The 12,739-nt window shown below is 51.6% G+C and overlaps 1 protein-coding gene across 1 annotated transcript; it reads left to right on the top strand.

Annotated features, from left to right (window-relative positions):
- The first annotated feature begins 1,644 nt into the window (after nucleotides 1–1,644).
- PI16 (peptidase inhibitor 16) lies at nucleotides 1,645–12,231 on the top strand. The gene is made up of 6 exons (XM_019738646.3): nucleotides 1,645–1,856; nucleotides 6,164–6,385; nucleotides 8,277–8,386; nucleotides 8,661–8,749; nucleotides 9,378–10,109; nucleotides 10,314–12,231. Exons 1-6 carry the CDS (start codon nucleotides 1,686–1,688, stop codon nucleotides 10,430–10,432), a joined length of 1,443 nt encoding a protein of 480 aa, XP_019594205.3. The 5' UTR covers nucleotides 1,645–1,685; the 3' UTR covers nucleotides 10,433–12,231.
- The last annotated feature ends 508 nt before the right edge of the window (nucleotides 12,232–12,739 follow it).

The raw sequence follows: 12,739 nt of genomic DNA, 5'->3' as shown, positions 1-12,739 counted from the left end.
AAGTTTGAGGCCTCCAACTTTGTTTTTCTTTTTCAAGATTGTTTTGGATATTTGGGGTTTCTTGAGATTCCACAAGATTTTGGGGGGATGGATTTTTTATTTCTACAAAAATTCATTGTTGGGATTTTGATAGAGATTTCATTGAATCTATAGATTGCTTTGGGTTGTATTAAGACTTCTAATCCATAAATATGGGATGTCTTTCCACTTATTTGTGTCTTTAATTTTTTTCAGCAGTGTTTTGTAGTTTTCAACATACAAGTCTTTTGTCTCCTTGGTTAAGTTTATTCCTAAGTATTCTATTCTTTTTATTGTTATTGTAAATGGAATTATTTTCTTTTTGGATTATTTATTGTTAGTGTATAGAAAAACAACTTGTTTTGTGTGTGTGTGTGTGTGTGTGTGTGTGTGTGTTGATGTTGTATCATGCAACTTTGCTGAATTTTTAAATTAGTTCTAATAGTTTTGTTTGTTTGTTTTAGAATCCAAGTTGGTATTGCTTTTGTTTTTACCCTGAGACCTGAGCAGTGACAGGTTTTCTTGCCATCTTCCAAAGCCAGTGAGGTCCCCATTCCCTTACAGTGCAGGCTTCAAGGATTCCAGCTGAATGCAACAGTACTGGTTCTAACTCCCTGCTTCACGAAGGCCAAAACCTCGGTCCCTGCCCCTGCATGGTCATTACAATGCAGTGCTTGGCCCCTGGGCCTATTTCCCTTCCAATACCCTCCCCTCAGAGCTCCTGCTGCATCAGCTCACTCGCCCTTCTGCTTTTCTGCTCTCTTTTGATTTCAAAAACAGACACATTCTATTTTCTGCATGTTCAGAGCAGGAGTGATCCCAGCATCCCACTTCCAAATGAGCACCTCAAAACATACATTCACAGAGGGCACATGGAAGCCATTTAATCCAGAGTGAAAAGCCCTATTCTGGGGTACAACTAGAGTGGGAAACACCAATCCCTCTTCTGGTAAGAAAGAGTCCTGCCTCCTCATGGGGCTGGGAGCCGGCCAAGGCCATGTTACATGGGTAGTAATTATCTACTGTTACTGAGGGCCTACTATGTGCCAGATACTGTACTGGGTGCTCTACATACATTCGATTTCATTCAATCCTCCTTCCAGCCCTATGAGGTAGGTATTATTGTTGTCACTGATTCAGTAGAGAAAATAGCCAAAACACAGCTAGCAAAGGAGCAGAACAGAGACTCAGCCTTTACCAAATACATCTTGTCTCCCTCCATCCTTCGACAAGCCACCTGTACCTTCCTTTTTTTGTCCAGTGCTCTGGAGATGTGGTCCATGTGGTTTCCTTCCTCTTATGTCCTTAGCACCCAGTCGGTGTGACTTCTGCAGAGGTTACCATGCTTTTGTCTCTGGAGGACCTGGGTCAAAACTTTATCCACATCTTGGGAGGGACTGCGGCACTCACACAGCTCTTGGCCTGAGCCCCCGTTACTGAGAGAAAGGACGTTTTTGCCAAGGACTCCGGGGGGAAATAAATGCTGGGAGTGGACTCAACTCTGGTCGGGACCCAAGCACCCAGCCCTCTCTAAGACATTGTGTGAGTCGGGCTGGGCCGCCAGACAGCCCCTCCCGCCGCCCCAGCCAGGGTGGTGCTTGTGTGGGAAGGACTTTAAATCCAGCTGCCAGACCCCTGGAAGGGAGAGGCAGAGAGGGCTGGCCACCATGCACAGCTCCCGCAGTCTGCTGGCACTTTTGCTGCCACCACTGCTACTGCTGGTGGCCATCGCAGGCCCCGCTGGAGCCCTGAGTGATGATGAGAAACGAGTGATGGTGGAGCTGCACAACCTCTACCGTGCGCACGTGTCCCCACCAGCCGCCAGCATGCTGCAAATGGTAAGTGTGGTCAGGGACACTCACCTGCTGGGATTGAAGGGGTGCTGGGCAGGGCCCGCCACCAATCCCTCTCAGAGACTTACCTCTCAGGTCAGTGACAGAATCTCTGATATTATATGATTCACAGGTCCCCATGAGCAGCCCCATTATACAGATGAGGAAACTGAGGCTCAGAGGGACAGGCTGGTCCCTCAGGGGCTTGCAGATCATACAACTGCCAGACCTGAATGCCTCCGTTTCCCACTGCAGTGACCCCTTCCCAGCACTTCCTAATATCCACGTGCCCCTGGGAGGGGGAACACAAGAAGCTCCTAACATCTTGGTGACAACCGTCTTTCAGATGCCTTCCAAGGATGTGAGAAGAGGAAACAGGGCAGCGGGAAGCGTCAGGGCACATGGAGGGGGAGGGAAGTACGGAGGAAGTGGGGTGAGCACAGGAAGCAGAAGCAGAAAGGACTCTGGATCACACAGTTCAAATTCTGTCTCGGCCACCTATAAGATCCAGGATTTGGCGCGACTCCCTTAACCTAGTAAGGACCCTCAGTTCTTCATCTGTAAAATGGGGTCATAATTGGAGCTATTAGGTTGGTACAAAAGTAATTGCGGTTTAAAAGGTTAAAAATAATTGCAAAAACCGCAATGACTTTTGCACCAACCTAATACATATATATTAACATGGACTGAATCTCACAGATATGATATTGAGTCGGGGGGGGGGGAATGAAATAAACACACACACACACACAGTAGGATATATTTACATGAAGTTTTAAAATGTGAAAAATACTATTGTATACAGGTGGGAACACATGCAGATACAGTGAACATACGTGGAATTGTCTACAGATGACAGAAACCAGAGTTGAGGTGGTGGTTACCGTGTTTCCCTGAAAATAAGACCTAATCGGAAAATAGCCCTAGCATGATTTTTCAGGATGACATCCCCTGAACATAAGCCCTAATTCGTCTTTTGGAGCAAAACTTAATTTAAGACCCGGTCTTATTTTGGGGAAAACACAGTACTTCCATCAGGGACCGAGAGTTACCTGATGGCGTGGTGTTGACGCTAAGGATTAAAAGAGATACAGTGAGAACTTCAGCCTCTTCCTGCCCTCCCTGAGGCTGGACTCACCCATCCCCTCTAGCCACCCTCAGGTGGCCTAGGAGGTTGATGGTCGCACCAGCGAGCCACAGCTGGTGCCTGAGAGCAAGGCCACCCTTGGGGAACACAGCAGTGAGCCTGGGGGTCCCAGACTGCACTTCTACCAGCTCTGCCCATCTGGTGAAGTGACTGGTGGGTCCCTTTACCATCTCTAAGGCTCCCGTTTCCTGATCCATCATGTGGGGCTGGATCCATCCCTGCCACAAGGGTCAGACAGGATGACCCGTGTGAAGATCTCGGAGGGGCTCCACAGACACACACAGCACCATCATTCAAGCCCTGTTGCCTGGGCAACCAGGGATCACAGAGAACAAATCAGGAGCCTTGGATGCTGGTACCAGCTAGGCCAGCAGCTCCCTGATGGAGGCCTGGAACTCCTTGCTGGGCCTCAGTTTCCCCATCTGTACATCCTTGATGCCCTACAGTCTTGCTGGCTGAGGCTGAGGGCTACAGAGGCTGAAAGCTGCTTTGCTGACAGAGGTGGCTCTCAGGGGTGGGACAACATTCTGGGAAGCAGTTCAGATAGTGAGGGGATATGCTGCTGCCTGGTGGGAACAAAGCTCAGGTGCAACCTCAGCATTGGCAAATGCAGACTCTGGAGCCAGACAGCCTGGGTTCAAACCTTAACTTGCCATTTATTAGCTGTGTGACCTCAGCCAAGTTACTTAACCTCTCTGTGCCTCAGCTTCCTCATCTGTAAATTGGGGATGATAACAATATAACAACTCCCTTGTAAGGTGCTTGTAAGGATTAAATGAGTGAATATGTTTAAAGCACTTAGAAGAGCATCTGTCAATTATTAAGTGCTCAATAAGTGTTTAACAAAAAAGGGAAGGGATCCAGGGTGAGGCAGGTGTGGGTTATAGTAGACTCTTCTTTCTCCCTTAGCCTCCACATTTAATCACTTTTACCTCCCAGGAAGTTTAATTTTCCTTAAACCCTATCCCTCCCACTCCCTGCCCCCCAATCCATATGGCACAAGCCACGTTCAGTCTTTCATTTCTTCTCCCAAGGTCTCCTAGAACAGTCGCTACCTGCTTCCCCAGCCTCTGGCCTCTGCTACCAGAATGTATGATCCAACACACAGGCCTGACCCTGCTTAAAACCCTGCAATGGCTCCCAGTGGTTCCCTAGTGCCTCAGGATAAAGCTCCAGTTCCTGAGAAGTCTCTCTCTGTGTCTCCGGCCCCTTCTTACTTCTTCAGCCTCCTCTCCCACCCACTTTCTTCTTCAGTAACCTGAACAGCTTGAATTTCTCCGACCAAAACATTGCTTCTCACCTCCATGCCTTTGCTCAGTACTGCCTCTGGTCAGGATACCTTCCCCTCTCTACCTGGCCAATGCCTCATCTTTTAACACTTAGTTTATTGTCTCCTTCTCCACCCTCAGGTTGAGCTAATGGCCCTCTTTGGTGCCTCTAATCTACCCATTGTGTATCTGTCATTTACCATATGGTGGCCCAGTTAGTGGTTTAGGACAACGTAAACTTGGGCTTCTTGGTCCTTGCTGTCACCCCAGGGCTGGAATGGTGCCCAGGACTGTTTAATGAATGAGTGAGTGAATGAATGGACTTGCTTTCAGATGGTGACCATGTGGCTGGCCAATGTGGGTGGGTGCCATGACTCTTGAAATTCCCCAGGGGTCTCTGGACCACTGAAAAGTCTTAAGACCCAAAGGAATGACTCTAATTGTGGGACTCCAGGCATCTAGTCAGAATGGAAATGACAGCCCAGTTTTGTAGGGGAGACCGTTTTAAGCAGGGCCCTGTCTCACTCATCAACAGCTGACAAATGTCTGTTGAGTACGTGCTGGGTGACAGCACTGCCCTACCCAGAAGGAACCTTCAGTCTAGTCTGAGGGCCCGCAGGTCATCCTGATCCTCGTCCCCATCCTGGTCCCCAGCACCCTGCCCTTTCCCCACCGCCTAACTCCCACTATTGCCAGAGTCTGAGAGAACCTCAGGGACCAGTGATTTGGGACACACACAAAAAAGAAAAAGCCCAGAGAGGGAGAGGGATTCATTTAGTCACAGCAGTAGGGCTATCCCAGTGCAGTGGTCCCATTGCCACCCCAGGCAGCTGCTCCTGAGAACCTCGTGTGGGTGGGGAGAGGGTGTGGCCACACAGCCTCCTCCCCTCGGGGTCACCAAGCTGTATGGCCTGTCTGGCTCCCACAGCTGGATGGGCCCCCAGAGGGTGGAGCAAGAGTTGCTGCCAGGCAAGCCTTTTCCAGGAGAGGCCAGGACAAAGTTTAATGGGATCCAGGCCTCCCTCCTCAAACCTTTGGTCAGATGCCTTTTAGTCCCTCTTCCCACCCACATGAGGCCTGTCCTCCCAGCCAGGGACAGAGAACCTCAGAGTCCCCCTAACCTAAAAATGCCCCCTCCCGCTGTCTCACCTGAGGTCCCACTAGACAACACTACCTTTGGAATCTGAGCTCTTTGGGCCACCAAAGCTCTGAAAGAGGCCTCTCAGTGAGGGTCACACAGAGACACTTAATTTTCTTGGGGAAAGGGGTTGTCAGTTGACAAGAATTGAGAGCACTTGGAAATAGCACTCAGGAGGGAAGGCTGAGACTGACAAAGCCACGGAGGCTGGGCTATCCCAAGGGGAGAGTGGAAGCTGAGAGGGGATTGCTGACTCCCAAGTCAGATTTATGGTGAGTGGATGAGGGGAGAGGAATGGCTAAATAATCACCCCAGCCTCTGAACACCTCACCAGACAGCTTGTGATCTTCAGAGCAGTTCAGGCAGCCCTGGGACGTAGGAAGGGCCCACCGTTCTCATAGAAGGATGTGACTATTAATAGTATTTACTCTTCCCAATGTCCTGTGAAACCTCAGAAAAGTTAGGCAATCGTCCCAAATCACAAGGCTGGTGAATGGTCCCGAGTTTGGCTAACTCCACGGCCTAGGGTAGCACCCTCCCATCTCCCCACAGAAGTCCACCAGGAGCAGAGACCTGCTCCAATTACGGCCCTGAGTCACTCTGCCAAGGAGGGGAGGGTCTCCTGCCCCCAGAGGCCCCCAGGCAACCCTCGACCTTCTTCTTGGCTCAGAACTGTGGGCGTCCTCACCTTGTCCCACCTCCCCTCCTGCCTCCATTGAGCCTAAGGTGTCCTCACCTCCCTCCCCGACCTGTCCCGTAGAGATGGGACGCGGAGCTGGCTGCCTTTGCCAAGGCCTACGCGCAGCAGTGTGTGTGGGGCCACAACAAGGAGCGCGGGCGGCGTGGCGAGAACCTGTTCGCCATCACGGACGAGGGCGTGGATGTGCCGCTGGCCGTGGAGGAGTGGCACCACGAGCGCGAGCACTACAACTTCAGCACCTCCACCTGCGACGCGGGCCAGATGTGCGGCCACTACACGCAGGTGCGAGGCCCGGAGGGCGGGACCCCGAGGATAGTGGGCGGGGCGGGCGGGGCGGGCGGGGCGGAGCCACCTGTTCCTTCACCGCTTGTGAGTCTCTTAGTCTGCGCTCTAAGACCCCTCAGATCCTTCATAGAGTCGTCTTTCCATAACAATTAATGGTTGTCCAAGCATCTGACGAAGTCTGCTTCTCGAACTGACTAAAAACCGTTTTCAGTTTACTCTTTAAAAACCACAATCTGAAAACCTAGGCCGCCCTCTCGGCCTTTTTTTTTTTTTTTTTTGCTGGTACTGAGGAGACCTGTTACTAGGTGTCTCAGAGCCCCTTTCCGGGACGGTAGTTACTGTCCTAGTTCATCCTGACGGAGTTGTAAGCAGTCCCGTCCTCTCGCGTAAGTTATGCAGGGTTTTTGCTCCAGCAGTAAGAGCCCCCTCCCACTTCTGTCAACTCTCTCACTGTCCCTCTTTTGTCATTTCTCATGTATCTAAGTTGCTGCTTCCAATCTGCTAGGGACCGGCAAAGCAAATAGACAATTTAGTTTGTTTAATTTTTCTTTTGCTTTTAAAAACTACCTGGAAATAAAGGCAAATTGTCACTGAGGGAAGGTCTCAGGGAGCCTTCTGAGAGCATGTCTGGCCTCTCACTTTTTGCTTATGTCGGGATTCTCACTGCATTTTGAAAGTTTGAATTTTCAGATAAGAGGTATAAGGCTGTGTGTGTATGGGGGGACTAACATTAGTGTTATTGAATTATTTTTTCCTCCTCCCAATACTAATTTGTTGTTCAAATAATAACATGAAGACAAGTTTTAAAAAAAGACAAAGGAAAATGAACAAACCATCTTCCCACCCATATCCTCCAATTGGATTTTCCAGTGCCTCTTTTGGGTGGTATTTTTAGAGCTAATCTTTAGGGCAGGAAATCCCAGCATCACCTACGCAGATCAGGAAGTTGTGAGGGTGCAGCGACCCTCCCTGCCCCCTTCCCTTTGTACCCTGCCATCTGTCACTCTCCCCCTACCCTTTCCCACCCCCCACCCACACATCCTCTGCTGGCATTGCAGTCAGTGCCCAGCAGGGGTGGGTCTGCCCCACCTCCACCCCAGCCTTCTCTGGAGCTGAGTGCACATGCACTTGGGTGATTTCTGCCTGGGAGATGCTCAATAGTGGTATCTGGGGGACCTTCAACTGATTTAAGCAGAAGGACCCCAATCCAGGGGAGAGGGTGTGCAGAATTACCAGCCAGAGCCAGATCTCACAGCAAAAAGTGGCCTCAGTTTGAGTGACTCCGGGGCAAACTAGACCTGGAAATAGCAAGGGGAGGTTGCTGGTCTCAGCCCGTCGCCGGGCACAAATGTTTTGACTTTTTAAATTTTATGCTGCAGACAGAACTCCTAGCAGGTAGGAGACCCACACTTAGAGAGGCAGAGCTTGTGATTTGGGGGAAGTTCTACTTCCCAAATGGCTCCTCCTGTTTCCTTCCTTGGAGTTTGCTTGTTGGTGATGGCTAAGATTCTCCTATTTGAGATCAACTCCTTTGGATATACCTCTTGTTTAAAATGCAAGAGCCTCTATGAACAGCCCGCAGGAAGACTTCATGAGGGTACATCAGAAGGGAAGGTTTTCAGAGGAAGAGAGGCCTGGTAAAATAGTGTGTGTGGTTGGCAGGGGAGAGTAGAAGGTTCAGAACAAATCCCTCCCTCCCCCATCACGTCACGTCCTCCACCCCCGTCCGAAATCCCCTGTTCAGAATTTTGTCCTGAAGTTGCATGTCCTCGGGGGCTTGGCTCTTACAGGCTATAAGGGTTCCTTCTCTCCTGCAAAAGGCTGGTACAGAGACACTGGCTAGGGGCGGTCCCGCCCAGACTAAATTTCTGGGTTTGCCCTCCTCCAGGTGGTCTGGGCCAAGACAGAGCGCATTGGCTGTGGCTCCCACTTCTGCGAGAAGCTCCAGGGCGTTGAGGAGACCAATATCCATTTGCTGGTTTGCAACTATGAGCCCCCGTGAGTCCGAGGGAGCCCTTTGGGTGGGCAGAGCCAAGGGGAGGGCTGAGTTGAGCATTGTATAAAGAGGTGGGAGGGGGCCATTCTGGAGCCTATGCCCTATACCCTTGGGGTGGGTAGCTGTGAAGTCACGATGGGAGTTTGCTTTCATTGGGCCAGCAAGTTAGTTGGGGGCAAGTAAGAGCCAATGCGGCACTTCCGGACTAGGTGTGTGTATGAGGGATAGGCTCAGGGGTCCCCAGAGACCCCCCAGCATCCTCCTCGCCTCCTGCAGGGGGAACGTGAAGGGGCAGAGGCCCTACCAGGAGGGGACTCCGTGTTCCCAATGTCCTTCCGGCTACCATTGTGAGAACTCCCTCTGTGGTAAGTCGGGGATGGGGTGGAAGGGAGAGGAAAGGCAAGGAAGGGACGCCCACTGGATGGTCTGGAGCGTCTCCCGGCACCTGAGCGGTGCGTGGGCAGGGGAGCGGCCCGGCTGGATGCGACCTCCAGGGGCCCTCAGCCGTCCCACCCCATTCAGGTTCCCAAGTTCCTTTTGCCCTCCTTGCACAGCCACTGTGCTGCCCCGTCATTCTAAGTAACCGGATTTCAACCCTCCAAGCCGAGTGTAAAAGAGAGTCCGGCGGTTCCCGAGCGCCGGGCCAGGTGGGCGTGGTCTGATAGGCAAAGCCCAGGGTGGGCGGAGCCGACTGGTGGGCGTGGCCAGAGGGATTTAGATGGGCGTTAGGCACAGGAATCCAGCTGGAGAAGTCCCCCGAAAAAGTCCAAGTGCGAGTGCAAAGAGAGGAAGACTTGGACAAGGAAGTGGATGGAGAAGCAACTGAGAAGTAACATTTCTTATCAGTGAGAGACATATTCGCTGGAGAGAGTTTGTGTATGTGTATTTGTGTGTCTTCGTAGGATATTTGGTCACCTCACCTTGATTGCTGTGGGGTGAGGGATATGGGGTCCCACTTGCAGCATTAATGTCAGGCCTTGTGTCTCTTATCAGAACCCATCAGCGGCCCAGAAGAGGCTCAGGACTTGCCTCAACTGGTAATTGAGGCCCCACCTTCCCTGGCAACTGAAGACTCAGACTCTGGGAAAGGAGGTGTCTCTTCTTCCCTAGCAACGGAAACTCCATTCTTCTTGGTAACAGAGGTCTCAAGCTCCATGGCAACCGAGGCTCTACCTGCTGTACAGACTAGTGTCCCATCTTCCTTAGCAACGGAAGGCCCCTCCTCCATGGCAACAGAGGCTCTACCTGCTGTACAGACTAGTGTCCCATCTTCCTTAGCAATGGAAGGCCCCTCCTCCATGGCAACAGAGGCGCCACCTTCCTTAACGACTGAGGCCCCCTCCTCTTTGAAAACTCACAGCCTGCCCTCCTTGCATGAACAGCCAGTTACCTCCCCCAAACCTACCTATGATCCCATCTCCAAATCGGCAGACAAAGAGGTCAGCAGTACACTAGGAATGTCCTCCAGGAGCCCGACGAGTTCTCTGCACCCGAAGGTGTCCCCGACAGTGACACAAGAGCCGCTACCCGACTCCCAGGAAGAGGGTAAGGCTGCATTGCTTTCTTTCAGTGAGGAATTCGCCTCAGTTTTTCTAGTCCAGGATGAGCCAAGTGAACTGCAGGCCACATTCAACCACAAGGGGCCTGCCTTCTCCAAGTCCCTGTCCAACTTCCCCAATATCTCTGCCACCACTAAAAGCCTGGCCCGGCGGTCGTCCTTGTCAGGTAAGACCTGTAGTGTCTGTCCTCCCTGCCCTCCTGACTCCAGGGTGTCAGCACCCTGCCCCCAGCACAGGCGTTGTGAGCATGGTGGGGTATGCACCTCTGCATAGGACCTTCCTCCCTGGCCGCCCCCACTTGCATGCTCGTGGGGTGGGTGGGAGGTCAGGTAGAACTGTCTGCAGGCTGAGGCAAACCCTCTCCCCACAGGTGCAGAGGGCTCTAACCCGCCTGCAATCTCAGGGCTGAACCTGGGCCCTGGTCACGTCTGGGGCCCTCTCCTGGGTCTACTGCTACTGCTTCCCCTGGTGTTGGCCGGAATCTTCTAAAGGGGTCACCACTCAAAGGCAAGGCCTGGTGGGGGGACCCTGGCCTCATACGCACTCCGGATTGTACTTCTCCAAGTAAGAGGCCACAGCTTCCTGGGCAGGTCCTGCTCTGTGGCCCAGCAGCGCCTTCACTCCAGCTTCTGTCCAGACTCCAGGCCAGTGCCCTTGTGCCCTCAGAAGGCCTGTATAGGACAACTCCTGGCACTATCCCAGGAGCACCTCTGCCTCTGGAGAGCCCCCTCCCTCAGCTAGCTACAGATTGTTCTGAGCAGTTTTCCTGTGGCCACGGGACAGAAGAGCTCAGGGCTTCCCAGGAACCACTTGGCCCCTCTCAGTCTCCTGGCTTCTTCCTGGAGCCTTCTGAGTCCTAGGCTGTTCCCAAGAGTGCCTCCTGCCTTCCTAGGGTGAAGAGGCCAACTGTCCTTCTGCCATCTCCCTCACACTGGCCCCTGCCCCCAAACAGTATATTTCTTGGTTGAAGGCCTCTGGAAGGGAACGCTGCAGGGCAACACCCAGACATGTGGCCTGGCAGGCAGCCAGCTCAGGTTGCCACGGGCTGACTGCACATTTGGCCCAGACCCCTGCTGCTCCCCCTATCCCAGTCCAGAGGGGTGGGTGGGGATTCTGGGGAGATCCCCACATGCCTGGCCTGTGGCTGTCTGCCTATACAAGGTCGGGGGGTTCTCCCTGAGTGCCTCCCTCCCCATACTTGCTGTGTAGCTTTGAGGGGGGTTGTGAGGCACAGATGGAAAAGCCCCACCTGAGTGGGTTTCCATGAGTGGAGCAGGCAAGGTCCAGGGAAGGGAAGCAGCCTCTGACTCCTGAATTTAAAAAAAAAAAAAAAAAAGCCTGCGTAAGAGTACCCAGAGTCTCCGTGCTCATGAGGGATGGGTGACAAAGGGGACTCTGGGAGGACCTGAAGAGGCTTTGACACTTCCCCTACCAACCTGTGGCCACTGTCCCTTCTCCTTCATACCCCCTCCCCCAGCTACTCCATTTAATTCTTTGGGGTACCCTTCCTTTCCTTCCAATGAACCTCCTCCCACCACCCAAATCTTTAGGTAGCTGGCAGGAAGTGGAAAGGGCCAAGGGAAGGCCAAGGGCACGGGGCTCTCTCTCAGCTCCCGGAGTCACCAATGGGGCTGAGTTGGGTTCAGGGCCCAGGATCAAGGAGTGGCATGCAAGCTCTTCATGGGGTGCTGCTGCCCAGGCCCATCTGGGACACGAGGTCACAAATGTAGCTCAGGTGGGGCTTTGCCAGCGCTTGGTGCTTAGACGAGTCCCGAGAAAGCTTCTGGAGTCCCGGACACTCCCCCAGGGGAGCACAGCAGGATTGTCCAGAAGTGCTGTGTGGCAGGAAAGCACAAGTGCATGTGTGTAGGGCTAGCACCAGTGGGTGACTGAGGGCGGCTTGGGACCAAGCTGGGGCTGGTGGGGAGAGGCAGACTCGCCAGGCCCAAGCCAGAGTGTGAGCAGTTAAACAGGAAGCACCCAAATCAGGCCAGGGCTGTGCGCCTTCCATTTATGTATATATGTCACGATTAAGACCTCATATAACATAAAATTCACTCATTGAAAGTGTACCACTCAGTGGGTTCTAGTGTATTCACAGGGTTTTGTAGCTACCACCACGGTCAATTTTGGAACATTTTCATCACACTAGAAAGAAACCCCATACCCATTGGCAGTCACTTCCCATTTTCCCTCCAACCCCACCCCCAGCCCTAAGCAACCACATCTGCTGTCTCTCTGGATCTGCCTATTCTGGACATTTTGTATAAATGGAATCATACAACGTATGGCCTTCTGTGTCTGGCTTCTTTCACTTAGCATATTTTCAAGGTTCATCCATATTGTAGCACGGAGCAGTACTTCTTTTTTATTGCCAAGTAAATATTCTACTGTATGGAATATGTTTTATTTATCTATTCATCAGGTGGTGGACATTTTGACCGTTTCCACTTTTTGGCTATTCTAATAGTGCTGCTATAACATTCATGTACAACTCTTTGTGTGGACATGTTTTCCTTTCTTTTGGTATATACCTAAGAGTAGTGTCATAGGAAAACTCTGGATCATTCGGTAACTTTATGTTTAACCTGTTTTTCCAGTGTTATTGAGAAATAATTGACAAATCACTGTGTAAGTTTAAGGTGTACAGCATGATGGTTTGATTTACATACATTGTGAAATGATTACAATAGGTTTAGCTAACACCCCTCTTTTCATAGAGATAAGAATAGGAAAGAAAAGAATGTTCTTGTGATGAGAATTCTTAGTTTACTCTATAAATTCCTATAAATATTA

Source organism: Rhinolophus sinicus, chromosome 2 (genome assembly GCF_057876585.1).
Source record: "Rhinolophus sinicus isolate RSI-liver-muscle chromosome 2, RSI-T2T, whole genome shotgun sequence".
Lineage (NCBI taxonomy): Eukaryota > Metazoa > Chordata > Mammalia > Chiroptera > Rhinolophidae > Rhinolophus > Rhinolophus sinicus.
The sequence above is the reverse complement of the archived record's forward strand: the minus strand, read 5'-3'. Positions and strand labels throughout refer to the sequence as shown.

Bases quoted from the DNA above. Each gene is read 5' to 3' on its own strand.
- PI16 (XM_019738646.3), top strand. From the start codon at position 1,686: ATGCACAGCTCCCGCAGTCTGCTGGCACTTTTGCTGCCACCACTGCTA. The intron at 1,857-6,163 runs GTAAGTGTGGTC...CCTGTCCCGTAG, and splicing joins CCGCCAGCATGCTGCAAATG to AGATGGGACGCGGAGCTGGC. The intron at 6,386-8,276 runs GTGCGAGGCCCG...GCCCTCCTCCAG, and splicing joins TGTGCGGCCACTACACGCAG to GTGGTCTGGGCCAAGACAGA.